Genomic DNA, 17,622 nt, shown 5'->3' with positions numbered 1-17,622 from the left:
AAGCTGCCTCTGTTTCCCTCTGTTCATGCCATTCCCTTTATGACTCACCAGAAGAGAGACATTATGGATGCAGAAAGGCCAACTACTTCTAGTTTGCCAGTGGAGGTTGATGCCTGTTTGTTCACAGGAGGTGAAAATGATCTGGACATGCACAGATGGCTCAAGTTTAGCATTTTATTTTTATGTCTTCTGAACTTGGGAGAACACTCTTGCTCTGTCCCACGATGGACAAAGAGCTGCATGTGCAGCATAGTTAAGACAGTTTGCTAGCAATTCTTTCTGGACAACGACACAACCTTTTTTCTAGAGCCATCAGGCTTCTTGGAAGAGTTCACCAGCACTTTGGCAGGGCTCTGAGCAAAGTGGCTGGTCGTGCCTGTGTGTGGCTGCAGATATCTGCCTCTACACAAGCCAGTGCTGAGCTTTGAGGGTTGTTTCTGCCCAGGGTTTGCAGCATCCTCATGATAGAGAAGCACAAAACGGTGAAGTGACCTCAAAGGCAGAACACTCTGGCCTTTGAGGCTCTTGTTGAAAACCTCCAGAACCAAATCTGGAAAAGAAGATGCAGTTATGAGATGGTTTAAACACTGTGATGCTGAAATAGAGCCGAGTTTCAGTGATATCACAGAAAATCAGGGATGAGAGAGATTTTGATCCCCCAGCTGGGAGCAGTTCTGTCAATGTCTGTCACACTACAGAAGGATTTTTTTGGTCTTTGTGTAGCTGATACAACCCAGTTATATCTGTGAAGTACAGTGGGGTACACTGGCATTTAAGAGCTGCCATGGCCCTTAAGGCACGTTGTACAAACCAGCTGAAATCCCTGTACATTCAGAACAAGAGGCATGAGAAAAATGTGCAGGTTGAGTTGATAGGAGAGTGTCCTGAAATGTAGCCTTTTGGACACAAATACATAAGGAAACATTCTTTAAAATCATTCTAACCAAAAAGAACCCTTAACCACTGCTTTCTTCCTAATGAGTGCATGGCTAAAAAGACAATGGATTAGAACTTTCAGTGCCCTCTAAGTTGCTTATGAACTCAGCAGTGAGATATCTTTATTCAAAGATTGCTGTGGACCTGTAACTGATATAAACAGAGATTTTCCCCATGACAAGCAATGGAGAGAGATATGACTGTCTGCTGCTGGCCACACTGTGGCTGGGTCACTTACCAAGACTCTCGTAGACTACAGTTGGGATGATGTCTCTCAAGACTTTGCAGTTGGTATGAAGTGCTGGGTTTGAATTCATCTCCAGAAGCCAGACCTAGGAAAGATGAACAGCAATCAGGAAGCTAGGCTGGGTCTTCTTAGAGGAATGTGTTTTTATTACTCAGGAAAGCAAATCTCTTAACAGAGAATGCAGGCAGGGCAGGGTCTTCACAGGGACTGAATGAATTCAAATCCCTTTTTGCAGACATTGACCTGCTTGAGAACAACACTGCCCCGTTTTGTGTGTCTCCAGCTGATGCTCTTTGCTAAACTCTTGCTCTGTAGGTGTTTAAAGGCACTGTGTCACTTAACAGAAAGCTCTAAGGAACCTAGGAATCATTTTGATTTGAGGTGGACACAGGATGGCAACTAAGCAAACCCAGGACTGAGTTTTTCATGAGCCCTTGGTTTCCTGGGGAACCTTTAGTTTCAGGTCAAAGCCATGTCAGAGGCTAATTTTACATATCTCTACTAGTCTCATCTCCATTTCCCTTTGGAATGGCAGGGTGTGAATCCACAAGCCACAGAATGGGATGGCCCAGTTACAAATGTGTATGAAACCAAACAATTGACTTGCATGAGGTTCTGTTTACCATCCCTTTTCCTTCTAGTGAAACTCAGCTGTTGACTCCCTGCCTTTAGCACATGGTGCTGCACCCTGTGTATAACACAAGTAGTGACTAGTCAGTGTTTTATAAGGAAGGCTATTTAATCATGGAACAGCTCCAGGAGGATTTTATTCCCCTTTAATTGATCTTTTTTTTAAGAATGAATGAATTAATGAATGTTCTGAAGCAGCAGAATGTGAAATGAATGTGAAGTGGTGGGGTTTGGCAATGGGGTGGCCTTCACTTTGGCACTTTCTTTGAAATATTTTATTAAGCAAATGAAAAGACTGATAAGTGAAGGCAGTGAACCATCTTCTTTTTCCAGAGAGGTGGAACAGCTGCTCAAGGAAACTTGCTTTGCAGAAGCCAACAGAGGGCACCTCAGTTTCATACATTTTTCTTGGCAAACTCTTCTCAGTAAGTGTTCTTTTTTTTTCTCTTAAAAGTTCACCAGATTTGGTGCTGACAGACAAACTCTGTTGAACCTTCATCATTGTCTCCATTAGGTTTTGGTTTCTTCTGCTTAGAAACAAATAAAAGCGACAGGGAGAAAGTTCCCTGTGATTTCTCTCAGGCTGTTCATCTTCCCCATGATTATACTGTCTGAATGTCTCTGTTTTTATATGCTCTTAACTTTTCAGCAACCCAGGCAAGTTAATAAATGCCCTTTGTTCTATTTTAGAAGCAGAGAGAATAAAGCCAGCTTCACCTTATCTGTGTGAATATCCTTGATTTTCACAGACATTCCATGTAGAATGCAGTTCCTGTGCTTCTCCCTGCCTCTGACATGTAGGTGCCTTGCTCCACATTTCCTGGCAAACACGATTAAAGAGAGGAAACCAAACCCCAGAACATCTGCTCATGGCTTCCTAATCATGGGCCATCCTTTATCTTTAGGCTTTTCAAGTGCTAACAGGAACGATGACTGCCCTGTGCCTGTGGTCAGAAGTGCTGCTCTGGGTATTTCTGGGAGATGAAGAGGTCTCTCCCTGCAGCCTGCCAGTGCAACTCCATGTCCTGTCACATCTTCAACTTGCTCTGTCAAGACATCACAGGTAGGCTTATCAACTTTACATAGTAGGATGAGTCCATAATTCTTGAACTTGACTGCAGCCAGGTCCTGCATTTCACACCACCATGGCCTGGGGTGGGCACAACCAGGTCTCCAGACAGTATCCATGTGGTACCTCATATTCCCAGGGTGAGGGAAAAGCAAAGGAACCATCCCTGCATTAACTGGGGAGCTGTGTTGTGTACCTTTATGTACATCTATCACAAATTGGCAGATGGCTTGTCTGTGTTCCGTCTGTTCTCTGCTGATATATAGCTGAATCCCTTTATGGCTGATAAAAAATGTACACATCTGTCTTCCCAGCATTCCCATGGAGAGAAGCCCTTTTGCATGGCTGATGAAATGCCTTCTGAAAAACAGGTTCCTTGAGCATTTAAATGACACTGTCCTAAGCTGTGTAGTGACTTAGGCATTTACAATGCAGCACAAAGAAGCTCCAGAAAACAGTAGGGGGAAAAAAAAGCCAGCAGCAGCCAAAACACATCCATCACTTTCACTCCCTCTGCTCTTAAAGTACTTAATTCTTTTCTCAGCTTAGCAATGAATATGCAAAGCTCTACAGAAAGCTGTGGCTTCTCAGCAGGCCCTGCTTTCATGGTCTGTGCTTCTAAGAACTTTGAGACAGGAAAAACACCCTCCAAAGACTGAGTGGGGATGCTGCAGGGCCTTCAAGAACCATTAGGAATGATGCTGGGGGCGTTTCTATCCCAGACAAGTAAGGAAGAGGGGAAAGGCATGGCAAGCTGCAGGACTGAACATACCAGCATAAAGTAGATTCTATATGTGTTGTGAAGTAGGATGTCAGGGAGAATAAGGCTGTTGTGTGTCACAGGTGGAGAGGACAAGACTTCAAAGCAGGGATTTTCATGTCAGCTCACAGAAAACTGGGAGGTTGCTGCTCTGAGCAGCATTAGCTGTGGGTTGAAGCTGACTGCAGGAGGTGTACAGGAGTCTCTCAGTGCAGCACTGCAGCAGGAAAAGAGTGGGTTTGTTGCTCCCTGGCAGGGACAAGAAAACATGGAGAAACCAATGCTAACCAAATGGCTACATTTCCACATTACTCCCTCTCAATAGGAAGTGCCAGATTCCAACTGACTGTGTCACCACTGAGTGCCCAGAAATCCTCATCATTCTTACAGATAGTACTTGTCAAGATCTTGTTTATCTCTCCGTAAGTAAAACACACAGGGGTGTGATGGTCTCTCAGGGATGAAGTTTTGAACTTGCCAAGTAGGAATTGCCAGGACAGAGTGATCCTGGATCTTCTGTTGTACTCAGAGTGTGCCCAGCAGGGCCTGCTGTGCCAGCCTGGGCAACGCTTCCCACTGAAATCTGAGACACGCCACTTTCTGTGTCTTTGCCTTGACTCTCCCTTGCCATTGACTTCCTGGACAAAGGAGCCTATTGTTTGGGTGCCTTACCCACTCCTGCATACATTAATTCCATTCTTTCATAGGGTTTGCTGTTCCCACTGCCCTTTGCTGGAGTATCTTTGAGTTCCTTTCTGCTTTAGCAGCAGCAGAATCTGCCAGATGGCTTTCTGTTATGCTTAGGCCAGGTGTTTCTGCATTGAAAGCACCTCAATCACTGCATTTAACATTTCCCTTTCCCTTTCTTCTGGCTTTTCTTGTCAGAGCTTCATTCACTCTTTACAAGTTTGAGCTGTAATTCTAGCAGATTTTACAGACTCTGTGAGCTGACCTGTAGCTAAATGGTGAACCTACAGTGCACGTGGAGATGCTGATGCTGACATCTGAATTGGTACTGACTGATTCTTCAGCATGGTGAGGGTGAGTTCTTTGTTGCCTTTGGATACTCAGCTAGTGTAAATCAGTGTACTTCCTGTGATGTGAGAGGCATTGCACACTGAGTTATGCTGCCTGATCATCTGGCATGTTTGGTTTCTGGAGAAACTGAGGGGCCATTCAAATTCCCCCATTTTTCACTCTCAACTCCACCTCCCTGTGAGAACTCTGCACAGGACACTTCCACTTGCAGTGAACACTTTTCTCCCCATGCTGAGCTGCCAATGCCAGGCTTTCTCTGCAGTGAACATGCAAGGCAGCAGAGGTGCCATGTCTTGATGCTGGAGATGAAAAGGGAATCCTGCACTTCATAACTCACTGACTGCTCCATTTAATTCCTAGCACCAGAGCCTGTGCCCTACTGCTGGCATGAGACATCTGGCCAGTATCACAGTTAGTGTTTGAAGATATTGGATCTGTACCTTAAAGTTCTCATCAATTAGAAAGTCACAGCCCATGAGGTCGAAGTAGCCCAGTTTGCAGTCCAGTTTGTGCTTGGCTGCCAGGAAGCACTGCAACATGATCTGCTGCATCCTTTGCTGAGAAACAAGTCAGGGAACACTGAAATGACCATTGTGACAACCAAGAATACAGGAGCCTCTTTAAGTTGTAGGTGTGCTCTTAGGGACATTTTTCCTTCCCCTGCTGCCAGCAGAGCTCCTCTCTAGACTTGAGAGGATGTTACATTTTGGAGACCAACTGTCTGTCCACTTGGAGTTTACCAAAACCCCTCATGACCTCTCCAGACCTCTGCAGTGGTGTGTGAAGGAACCTTGGCCCTTCCTCAGAATGAGCAGTCTGCAGAATTTTTAGCAGTGCTCTTTCCTTTCCCCCCATGGGGGCACCTTGATGTGAGCTGAACACAGCCATTTCTGACAGTGATGACTCACAAGCCCCTCACAGCTCTGCTGGGTGTAGTGTTTTAAAGAAGCTGGGTGAGTTACAGTGACCTGCAGTAGGTGATGCTGAGTTTGGAGCTGAAATGCACAGTGGGGGAATTTCTGCTTGAAGAGAGACCCCATCAAATTGGCTGAAAAGTTCCTGATCCCCTGAGAAACTTGGCCAGTTCAGCTGGATTTGTTTCTGAGCTGTTGTGCTCAACAAAAAGCTATTTTAACAAAGTCTCCAGCCTTTTTTCCCTCCCTTTGCATTTGGCTTTAAATGACAAGATTTCTAAAGTTACCCTGAGAAAGCTGTATCTTCTGGCCTTTTCATTTTCACCCCAGCAAGTCATGTAGAGAATCTTCTAATCCCTGATGGCCCCCTGGTAACCATTTATCTGCAGATGCTAAGCACACAAGTGAAGACACAAAGGGTCTGATGCATCATCATTAGACTCAGGCTGATGAAATGAAGTCTCAGAGAATTTCTTCACTTTGATTCTTCAGTGAGACAGGAAGATAGTAAGAAACCAAGCCAGCTGAGTCTTATCTCTGTGATAGGAGAAGATCTAAAGCTCTGACATGGCTTTCCTGTGGCAAAACTAGACAAAGTGGATGGTGAGACTGAGTCAGACAGGAAAGAGGCCACAGACAGTGTAATCCCTTTTCAGGCTGTGACCTGTCAGGCTGCAGAGCTCTCTAATGGTTACTTGATTTTTGAATGCTGGGCCACAGTGTTAGGTCAGGAACACGAAGACCATAAGTGCATTTTTATAGCTAGCATTACATTCATGTTCTCTGGCTCAACTATTTGAGCACTTCATTAAAACAAACCCCTTTGTGTCTTCATTTCTGTGTTTAACCTCTGCAGATAAACGGTTTCCATGGGACCATCAAAACCTTCTCACTCTGTGCCTGGTTCCTTGGGGGCTCCAGTGGACTGACAAGTTATTCCTGTCACACTAATTATGCCCACCATACACTTGCTTGCACTTACAGTAAACACAGTTAAAGCCCAGTCTTTGGGGAGGCCATTGGCTTCTCTGAGCTTCTCATTCACGTAGCTGTTGAAGTGCTCCATGCCCCAAACTGTCTCCTCTTTCACCTGGCTGTACAGGGAGTTCTTCTTCTGCATGTACTGAGGGGTGGGGAAACAGAGCAAAGGGAGGATTAGATTTCTGTCAGTGAGGAGGAACTGGGAGCCACCTTCACAGAATCCCAGAGTGGCTCGGGGGGCACAGGAACGTGTCCAGGTGGGGTTGGAAACCTCCTGAGGAGCCTCCACACCCTCCCTGGGCAGCCTGGGCCAGGGCTCCCTCACCTCAGCACCAAAGGACTTTCTCCTCATGTTCCAGGGGCACTTGTTGTGTTCCAACTGATGTCCATCACCTCTTGTCCTGTCACTGGCCACCACAGAACAAACACTGGCCCCATCCTCTCCCCACCAGCCCTTTAGATATTGATCAGCATTGAGGAGCTCCCCTCTCAGCCTTCTCCAAACAGTCCCAGGGCTCCCAGCCTTTCCTCACAAGAGAGATGCTTCAGCAAATATCCAACTACCCTGAGTTGTTCCAAGCATCTGGAGTTGGGGAGAACCCCAAGATGAAGTGAGAGAGGTGGAGGGAATAGAGCCCCTCCCTAGCTGAGCTGAACCTGAGTGAATGTCCCAACTGCCATTGTACAACACTGCCATGGGCAGGAATGTGCCTGACCCACGTGGATGCTAAAGAGACAGAGACACAAAGCAGTGTTTTCTCTCTGTGTGTATGATATGGATCAGGGGCTGGCAGCCAGGGCTATCAAGTCATAGTCATGATATTCTTCAGACTAAAACCAGTTCTAGTGTCTGTGTGCCTAGTACTCACCTAGAGGAGAGTACATCTGGGAGAGATGGATGGATGTGTCCCTACAGGAAGCCCAAGTGAGGGCTTCTGGCTTCCACAGTCTCATTAATTGCTCTGTCAGTTGGAGTTTATGGGGTATTGACACTGTTCAGTCAAAGGAAAGTCCCTTTTCCCTGTGAACCAGCTGGGCTTGGCTGCAGCTCCTTCTGGGGGATGGTCACTGGGAGGTTGCAGAGCTGCTGGTTAATGATGCTGCCTCTGCTTTTGGAAATACAGCAGGAGAATGGCTGATTCCAGGAGGGGTGAAAGGGGAGGAAGGCAGAATCAACTGTAACGTGAAGCAGTCTGTCCCATGACCAGCCCCTCCTCAATTTCATTTCGCTCCTCCCAGCAGGAACTCAGATCATTTATGTTCTGCTAACAAACACCTGTCCTTTGTTTAATATCCCTTGTGCCACAGGATCCTACCCCAGCACCTGAATTCCCCTGTGGATAGCTCTCTAGCTGAGCAAACAAACTATTCCAGGAAAACAAGTGCCCTGCTGATAATAACATGTATTGCAGGAAGCAGCTATCATCTGCTCTGCTGCAGGAACTGTAAAACTCCAACTGAAGCGGGCTGGTACCTCTCTGCTGTGTGTTTTGCTGGTTCCCAGAACACAGGGTGACCCTGGGAGCAGAGAAGGGCTTTAAAAGCAAACTGTTTTCCTGCTTCTGATTCTCTTTCGCTGGGGCTGGTTCTTACTGAAGGGCCTCATTGGAAGTTAAAACTCTGGTGGATCTGAGCAAGGCAGGCTTCTGCACGATCAGAGATGTACAGGGCTACAAGCCAGAGGAGCCTCATTCTGTTAGAGCTGTCGTTTGAGAAGCAAGACAAAGTAAGATAAAGACTAATGGCTCTTGGAGAACACATCTGCATCTTAAATACAGTAATGATATCAGCACAACAGGATGAGCAAAATCCTTAGCCAAGATTAAGGCTCCTTTGTGCTAGGTGCAATCAAAGGCTTCTTGCCCTAAGGAGCTTATGGTCTACAGATACATGAGAGAATGATGGCAGGAAACAGAGAGCCAGGGAGAGAAGTTGTCAGGTTAAGCAGAGAACAGGCCCACAGCAGAGAATGGAACCTGTTCTGGTGCTGCTTTTGTTCAGCCTCTTTGCCGTCACTGACCATGAACCCCAGTTCCCTGGTGCAGGGGCTCTGCATGCACAAGCTATTTCTAGCCTTTCCAAAATCTTTTTGGCTTCTCATCTCTGTCAGCCACTCCCTCCCCTTCTTCTGAATGGAAGGACTGGTTTTTTACCTGATTGGTCAGATGAACAGTCAGATCATCAGAAGCAGCATCATAATTGGCACAGGTCAACCTGACATAACCCTGGGCAAAAAACACCACATAGGGGGCTGTGCAGGCAATGAGGAGATAGGAACGGACATCAAACTTCCTCCCTCCCAGGAGCAGGGGCTGGTGGATGTACCTGTAGGAGCAGCATTTCAGCAGCCATCAGCAGCAGGCACCCAGAGTACACAGCAGCTCAAAGCTCACACCAAACACACTGCCAGCTCACTTCACACCACACAACTCCCCCTTTGTCCCTTTCTGGACCCTGGTTTTGGGGTGAATGGCAATCAGAGGGTGCCTGCAGGAAAGGCTAGAAATGGTGAGAGCAGCTCAAGAGGAGCAGGAGCTGTGTGCTGAGCCCTGGGAGTGGGACATGATTAAAGAGTTACTAATATTTGCTGGAGAATAAAGTTTCTATCTGGCCACAAAGAGCCCTTCCTGCAGCACCATTGCTTTTATTGCCAGAGTGATGTAACCTGGGAATTGTTTGCCTTTATCATCAAAGGTTGCTGCATGTCTACATAGATAACAAGGATATGCTGTGAAAGTAAATGCTAACAATGGTCTTCAGAGGGAAAGGGAGCCTCTTTCTCCAGAGCATAAGCTCCCCACTAACAGAAGTCAAGGTGAGGTCATGACATGGCTACTGGTTGGACTTGATTGATCTTAAAGGTCTTTTCCAACCAAAATGATTCCATGATCTAAGATGGGGTCCAATCACTTCTTCCCCTGGTGCTGCTCCTTGTCCATGTCAAAGGGCACATCTTGGTCTGAGGCCCCTGGTCCTCAGGTGCTCATTAAGCAGATGCTAATGCATCATTGAGGGAGGGAAGGACACTGTGGCAAAAGGAGGTCAGTGAGTAAGTTCAGAGGCTGAAACTGTTCTCATGGCTTCTGCTGACTTGTTTTTCTGTTCCTTTTTCTCCTGTTCTGTTCCTCCACACATCATTCTAGCAATGGGGGGATGTTCTACAAAGAAAAACCTGCATGGGTTCCTTTCTTCATGCAAAGAGTGAAAAATGAAAGCACCCCAACCCAAAATCCTGGTGCCTGCTGATGGAGTGAAGTCTAGACTTTAGCAGCATGGAAGCAGAGTTGAGGAGATGTTTGGGAGGCTTCCTTAGGTTGCATGGAACAGATATTGCAGCTGTACAATACAGCTTGGTATGAAAATCCAGGCCATCTAATTGAAATTGCTCTACACAAGGCTTTATGCATAGAACTCCTGCATGGAACTGGAGCCTCTGGCCTTTGGAAGTCCTTCCCAAATATCCCAACAACAGTAAATTCAAATCTTCCTGATGACAAAGATCTGCCTTGAAGTGACTGAAACGTGGCTGCAAGACAGACTAACCAGAGAAACAGCCTCTCTCACAACCATCTCATGGGCATTAAATACCTGTGGGGAACAATTCAACTCTCTGAGGCCAGTGTGCTTAATCAAGCTTGATGACAATTAAGCAGGATGTGCTTAATCAAGCACACTACTCACACCTGAGTTCCCAGGCTCTACCTTTGCACTATTCTTGCTGGGGGAGCTTTGTATGGTCCCCTCTTGTTGAGCAGGTATTCCTCAGTGCTGTGGAGCTCAGCTTGGAGGGTGCTGACAGCAGCTGGGTTTTTCAGCAGGAAGATTCCTCTCCCTTGGTTAGAGCAGCTTGGTTTGCAGATCCAAATCTGTTCCTCTGCAGAGAGAAGGACGTGTGTGGTATGAAACACCCACAGTGGGCTCTCAAAACTGCTCACTTGAAGGTGTGTGTGTGTGTGCATACACATGCATTACAGACAGAAGTGATTCTTAGTGTGTATCCTTCAGTGACCATTTCATAGCTGTACCAATGGGTTGCCACTGGGACTAAGACAATTCACCTGTGCAAAGCTCAAAAAAGGCTTTTCTCTCATCCTTCAAGTCCAGGCGAAAGGAATCTGGGAAGAATTCCTCTATCTTCAGTAACCTGTGGGAGAAACAAACACAAGCTGGAAACCCAACACGTTCCTTCCCCAGTTGCTTTCACAAGGATGCTTGTGAGTGGAAACTTAAGAAACAGCACCTTTCAGGGGTTTTTCCTGCTTGTTTGTTTGTTGCATGGGGTTTTTTCTCCCTGCCTCATTCCACAAGCTTTCAAGCACATGCATTAGCCTTAAGACATTCTTCATGTGCTCAGTTTTTTGAACACTGGTTGAGACACCTGCAGCCAACAGAATGGCCATTTGTGGTAGGTCAGAAAATAAAGCAGCAGAAAGGGCAATAAGCTTCTGTCTTACTTTTACACTGTCTATAGTACATGAAGCTGTGGCCTTTCCAGTAGGACAATGGAGCAAAGCCAAGGGAATCACTGTGAGTGTTGTCTTTGGGGGGCCTGGCACTCCTGCAACTCCAGTTGTAGAGAAAGGAGAAATTCTGTCTCTGATGTATGTACTTCTGAAAAGAAAGAACTAAGAGCCCATACAATTTGTATCCAGCCCTGTTATGCATCCAGAAGAAATGAGTCCTTTGCTGATGTGCTCTCACTTTCCATTGGCACGTTTCTGGTCAAGGTTCAAAGAGTTCTTACTTGGGATTTGAGCTCCCACGGATCCTTTTCATCATCTGCTGTTGCTCCCTCAGGCAGCACAAAAGCCCTATCTTACTGGTGAGGATTCTGTTGTTGGGGATCTGGTAGAGAAGCTGTTCACCTGTAAAAGGAAAAAAGAAGACAAAAGCTTGCCCTCATAGTCCTGTGCAGCAGGATCTGGACTCCTTGTGTTAGTTCTGCAAGGCCAGTGTTCTGAGGGTGCCAGCCAGAGGCATTGCATTGCTGTGGGACTCCTTGCTTTCATGCTTTGCTGGTGGGAGAGCTGACCCTGAGAATCCAGGATGCCCTGACAAGGCCTGAGTTCAATTCACAAAGTTACTCTGGTAACTCTGGAGAAGTTTGGCTTTCAGTGACTCTTCTCCCTAGACAGAGGTAGCTGTGCCCTGGGATGTGTGGGGTGACTCACCTTGTGCTTGCTTTACTCTCTGTGAGGCTGGGAGCAGTGCCTGAGCAGTTCCTGAGCTACAGTCCCATTGCAGCCCGTGCTCAAACCCAAAGAGGAGGGACCACATTTCAAAAGTGATTTAGCTTCTGTGCTGCTCATTTTACTCTACTGAGCTCACTTCAATGGTATCTTTCCTCTCAAAGCTCTTTCCTTGGCTAAACCCCTTTCTTTAATCACCATGGCAATCCAGCTCTGAGATCTGCCAAGAAGTCGAGGTTACCTGTTTCTCCTACCCCCAGGTGACCTTCTCTGTCTTGGGAGTCACAAGTGCAGCATTCTCAAGTTTTTTTCCCACCACCCTTTCCCAACTGGAGGCCCACAGGCAGCTCTACCTTCTTTGAAATGGTAATAGGTCTCTTGGCACTTGATTCCACACCATTTCAGTGCATAATCCTCTCTGCTGTTGTCATAGATACGCTGCCAGCCCCTGCTCCTGCAGTAGATGCTCACACTGCACGTGGGAAACAGAACAGCAAAGTGCCATTGCTTCTGGAACAAATAGTTAGCACATAGCCCATCAACTCCCAGTTGTTTTCTCTGTGGAACTGACCTGACATGCCTAGAAGGTGAGGAATAAGGTGGGGAGCATTAATTAGAGTGGCTGCTAATCAACCTGCTGGTCTGAGGGTGAGGGGAGTAACTGAGGATGCCAAAAGCATTGTGATTCAACAGCTCCAATCCCAACTTGTACCATTTCAGATGGGGATCCCCAGTGAGGATGCAACTGTTACCCATGGAATAAAAGTATGAAGGAGCCTTTCCTGTGAGGAGCAAGGGAAGTGCTGTTTGTGTCAGAGATCAAATTGTTTGAGGCCAATGGATAATGGATAGCATTGCATGGCTTCATGTATGGTCATGGTACAGTCCAGATGAGTCTGCTGAGGGGACCTACTTACAGATCAGCCCCATTGGATCCACTGATGTAAAAATATGGTCCTGGTCCCCTTGGTACTTTTGGTACTTCTTCTGGCTGTTTTTCTTCAGGGCATGCCTTACCCTGGGCTCTGTTCTCATTAGACTTGGCTCTGTTCTCATTAGACTTGGCTTTGTCAGCCTTCACTTCAGAGTTGGTAGAAGTAGCTGGAAAAATTGGAGATGGAGAAACTTTAGATGATCTGAGACCTTGTCCCTAAAATCCACATTGACCAAACCTGCTGTCACAGACACAAAACCCCTGGTTTTCTGAGGATAAGGGACAGCCTCAGGTGGCTTTGTGGCCATTGTAGGGGCATTGTTTTGAAACAATTCAGCAGCTATTGCTCATGCAACCTAGTGGCAGGTTCCAAGTGAAAATCAGAGGGAAATATAATGAAATATGTAGTAGAAGGGAATATTCCTTGTCTGGCAATGCTCTTCCTCAGATATCTAGGTATGGGGCTCAGTCCTGCCCAAGGCTGAGCCCAAATCGTTCCAGCTGTTCTGATGGAGAGCTGGGGGTGGCTGTGACAGAGTCTGACTGACTGAGAGGTCTGGAGAGGTGTGGAGCTGCACAGGGAGAAGGGCAGAAAGAGCCTCCTAAAAAAGTGTTAGCCCCACTGTACACTGAAACAGGTGTTCCTTCAATCTGCTAAAGCCTGTGGGAGTTTTGACAAGCCAGGATGTGACAGCTCTGAGGTCTCTCTGACAGGCAGCCACAGAGTGGTGACAACGACTGAAGGGGAAACAACCTGCTGCAAATTGGGAACTCATTGTGTCAGCTTTGCAATGGTTCTGTTGCTTATGTTATGTATGTGTAGATGTGTATTTATAAGCATTTGGGAGACTGATGCCCACATCACTGGCTCCAAACCTGTGGGAGACACACCAAGGCTGAATACTTCCAGGGGCTGAGAAACTGCACTGAGAAACTTCTGGGTACAGTGAAACCTGTGAATAGGAGAAAAACTCCACCCTGTCCATGTTCTGTTCGCCCTGGGCTGAGGTGGGAGCAGGAACCAAGCAGGTGAGAAGCCTGGAGCTGTCTGCTCTTTGGACTGTTGGGTTATTGTTATGTTTTATAGCCCATCCTGCAACCACGTGAGTCAAACCTCCTGTCCCAGTGACAAAACTGCTTTGGCTGAAGTGGAGCAAAGCTATTGGATGTTGTTATCTCTCCTATTTTACAAGCACTTGTTTTATGTCTCCTTTGCACCCCACCTATGAACACAGGTGCAGCCCATGCTGGACTCTGTGCTGCAGTTACTGCATTTCCCAGTGCTCCCACTCCTGGTCCAGTTTGCTTTGGAATAGAAGGAAGTCGGTTGCAGACTCTTTGAGGCAGGACTTGTGTATCAGGGAGTGCTTGGCACCAAAAGCTTCTCAGAGTGAAAACCCAAGTGTCTTTACAAACTGCAGCATTAGCAGTGCTAATCCCTGGACTCCTGCCTGGAATTTCCTCCTTCAATGAAGAGCAAAACAAACCAATAGAACATAGTAAACAAGCAGTTGCAACAAGCCAGGGCACAGCAGCCGTGATGGGGAACTCTGCCCCTGCAGTGCCTCGCCACCACCTGAGATGATCCACAGAGGATTTCAAGCAGCCCCTGGCTGGTTCTGTGGAGCCCAGACTGTGTTTGCTGGTTGCAGCAGCACTGGGGAGGGCTCTCTGGGAGACAGCAGTGCCTGGCTCTTTGCTCACTGTCTCCTTGTCTCCTTTTCCTCTAGAAGAGACGGCCACGAGCGACTCGGTGGAATGTTTTGGGTGACCTTTGCAGGCAGCTCAAAGCCAGAGTTAATTTAATGCCTTATGCAGGAGCCTCAGGGAAATTCAAGATTGAATTCAACATGCAGAGAAGCAGCACAGCTCAGCTTTGTCCCAGACCCAAAGCATTTCATGAAGGGTGGCACAGAGTGGTGCCACCCCTTCGGCTACTGCTCTTTTCCACCTCAGCCTGGTGTGTTGTGGTGCTGCTCATGTTGCTCTTTGATATGGGAGTGTAAATATTTATCTGTCTCTTTTTAACACTTAATGGCTCATTCATGCATCCTGTAAGCTCTTTTATCATCTCCCTGCTTGCCTGAATTGCCAAGAAATAAACCTTAAACAGTCTCATTTATCCTGAGACACGTGAAATATGAGTGAGGTGCTGGCATTAGTCAGAACACCCACTGAAATTCAGGTGATGGGTGCTTTTTGCCATCTTTTCTGTCTAATTATGGAATCTCCCAGTGTTCAAGGTGAACCTTCATCTCTTTGAGTCTTTTGACATGGATGATTGAAGCATCAGTCCCTTCAGTCTTCATTTGTTTGCATGCTTAGATGGCTAATTATTAAACAGCAACGGGGATGCAGGGGGTTGTCTCTGCCTGATTGCATGAATTTTGTCAGAGGTGGGATTAGATGCTTGTTGGGGCTTGAGCTGTTAGGAAAGAGGAGGCAGGTTGGCTTGGCTTGCACATCTAATCAGCAGAGAGGGGAGGATATTTCAGCCTCTGAGTTTGTGCATCTGAACTCAGTTCTACACGGAAAGAGCCTTTCTCTGCCCAAAAGGTATTTGTGATGGGAAGGGGGGAGGAGAGCCCCCAGGGAAACAACCTTCTAACTCCTCACATAAAACAGCAGCATGAAGTTAAGCAGTATGATTGCCTTGCAGGGAGCCCACACAGAGGCTGTCTCCTTGCTGGGTGCAGACAGTAAATTGCATTGCTGGAGACAATTGTGAGCTCGCCTCGTTAACTTCTCAAGGAACTGTGTGTTGGCAGCGTCTGCAGAGGCAGCTCCTGTCTCATCTCAGCTCTGCACACAGGGATAAACACCCTGGCAGGGAGATGCAGTCTGCTCTGTGTCATTTGCTACCAAATGCAAGGAAACAGAGCTTGGAAGACAGAACCTCCTCCTCCCCTTTCCCGAGGAAAGGAAGGTTTACCAGAGCAGCAGCTGATGAATTCCTCTAGAACCCAGGGGTGAAATACAGCTGAAAGGGAAATGATCTTTCTAAAGACAAGCATTGCCCTGAAGATTACTTTTGTGTTGGAAAGGTTTTCATTTGAAACCAACCAGTACATCTTTTTTAGTGCCAGTGCACAGAGCTGAGCTCAACAAGCACTGTATCAGAAACACACCACACTTGCCTTTGCCATTGAGAGGTCTGGGCCATTTCAGCCAGGTTATATCTCCCTACAACTGCAAATGCTTTGTTTCAAAGGGCCTGCTTGGATTTTTCTTCACATTCCCAACAGCAGTGAGGTTGGCAGTATCAGCTGTTCCACTGTCACTAGCTCTTTGTCAGCCAGTATCAATGATTTGTCTTGAACTGGTTTAGAAGCCAAGGGCTTGACTTTGCACAGGCTTCAGATGAAAATGATGTGGATTTATCCCCTCAGTGGCTAGCACTTTGGCTAGTGTAAGGTCATAGGACTTAGCACAACTAATAGCTGAAACCAAGGATACAAGATTCACCTCTGTCAGCTGATAAGAACCCAGCCTGGCGTTGGCTAATTCCTCGCCTCTTGGTTCTGGTGTCCTTCTTCCTCTTGGTTGGCACAGAGGCCATCTCAGCCTTGCCTGCAAAAGCAAAGGTGATGGTCAGGCACTTTCCCAGCCTCATGAGTCACCTGGGAAAGGCTGTAGGATGTCTTTTTCTCTCTGTTATCATTTGCTCTGTTGCTGTAGATGCTGGTTTTCCTCTCTTTTCTGCAGTTTTCTCATCTCTTCAGACTCTCTTCAGTTGGACTTGGCTGTTTATCTGGGAGTACCCAGGCTCTGCTTTCCAGCTACAGCTTCCATGGTTAGTCTCTAGTGATAAGCCTGTTGCTGCCTGTGCTGGGGATCTGAGCACTTTTGTATCTTATCTTTGTGCTCTTTCTGCTTCTTTCCCATTGATTGCACCCCAGGAAGGCTTTGGGTTGCCTTCCAAATTTGCCTGAAGTAGCTGGCTGCTTTTCCTGAGCACGTTGCTTATGTTGGAGCAGTGTTTAAGAGCTGTTTCAGATCTGTCATTCTTTGTTAGGGCATCTTCAGGCCCCAGCTTCTCACTGTCTAAATCACTCTGATAAATCACTCTGGATCTTCAAGGAGATTAAAGCAGTGCTCTGTACAGCATCTTGCCTTTTAGCCCTTCTTTTGGGGGCTAAAATCATAGGTAAAGCTACTTAAACACTAAGTAATGCAGATTCTACCCTTGTCTCAGCAGTCTCTGCATACTTTAGCAGAGCTTTTACTGCTCCCAGCCCTGCTTTCCATTCGAGGAGCTGGCACCTGACTTCTAGTCAGGCCACAAACAGCTGCTAAAGAAACAAACCATGCTGTGACAGAGCAGGTTGGCTCTCTGGAAGAGTACAGACTGTCTTATTTCATTGATTGGAGAATAGGGGATTCACACCAGCAAAGAAGAGACTCAGAAACCCATCCTGTTTCTGCTTTCCATGCATTGAGATTGCCTTGTGCCTGTCTGGGAGGGTGGGAAAGCCTCCAGCACCACAAACACGGGCTGATCCCTTAGCAACAGCTGCCTGGCTACTGCTGCTAATCCCAGGAGGAGTTCTGATGTGAAAAATGCAAAGGGATTTCCACAGCTGTGAGTGTTTTCAGCTCAAGCTGCCCAATGGCAGCGTCACAGATGGGTGGGTGTGTGTCAGAGGAGAACCAGGAGAAGCATTTCTGTTCTCTGCTGGCTGGAACGTTTCTACTCACTTTTCTGTGCCTTTCCTCAGCTGTGCTAAAGGTCAGGCTTCACCTCTGCCTGAGACACCCCTGCCACTTGCACTGCTCCCAATGGCAAGCCAGAAAGTCTGGTTCCATTCCCTTCACTGCACAGGGCAACAGCTGAAAGACAAGTCTGTGGTGGAGTTGTCCTTTCTGAGGCAGGGTTTGCATAGCTCAGGACTTTGCTGGATGTGGTTAGTGCTGGCTGCTGGAG

At 47.0% G+C, this 17,622-nt stretch overlaps 2 protein-coding genes across 14 annotated transcripts in view; one reads left to right on the top strand and one right to left on the bottom strand.

Moving 5' to 3' along the window:
- Nucleotides 1-17,622, top strand: part of TNFRSF4 (TNF receptor superfamily member 4) — a 53,381-nt gene that overhangs the window by 24,349 nt on the left and 11,410 nt on the right. For 2 of the 13 annotated variants that reach the window (XM_062012730.1, XM_062012734.1), the window contains 6 exons: nt 2,147-2,238; nt 2,504-2,610; nt 2,719-2,876; nt 3,968-4,064; nt 4,528-4,683; nt 9,719-11,214. The gene's annotated coding sequence lies outside the window, so the exon portion shown is untranslated. Of the gene's footprint in view, nt 1-2,146; nt 2,239-2,503; nt 2,611-2,718; nt 2,877-3,967; nt 4,065-4,527; nt 4,684-9,718; nt 11,219-17,622 lie in introns of those variants that run through there. The other 11 variants (XM_062012738.1, XM_062012739.1, XM_062012741.1 and 8 more) reach the window with 10 other exon arrangements.
- TTLL10 (tubulin tyrosine ligase like 10) lies at nt 267-16,257 on the bottom strand. Its single transcript, XM_062013269.1, has 12 exons — nt 16,155-16,257; nt 14,612-14,632; nt 12,682-12,829; nt 12,118-12,236; nt 11,320-11,440; nt 10,634-10,719; nt 10,278-10,449; nt 8,729-8,900; nt 6,577-6,717; nt 5,121-5,237; nt 1,175-1,268; nt 267-550 (listed from the first exon to the last, which is right to left on the bottom strand). Exons 1-12 carry the CDS (start codon nt 16,255-16,257, stop codon nt 267-269), a joined length of 1,578 nt encoding a protein of 525 aa, XP_061869253.1.

Source organism: Colius striatus, chromosome 21, assembly GCF_028858725.1.
Source record: "Colius striatus isolate bColStr4 chromosome 21, bColStr4.1.hap1, whole genome shotgun sequence".
Taxonomy (NCBI): domain Eukaryota; kingdom Metazoa; phylum Chordata; class Aves; order Coliiformes; family Coliidae; genus Colius; species Colius striatus.
Note: the sequence above shows the minus strand (reverse complement) of the source record. Positions and strands in the feature narration are given on the sequence as shown.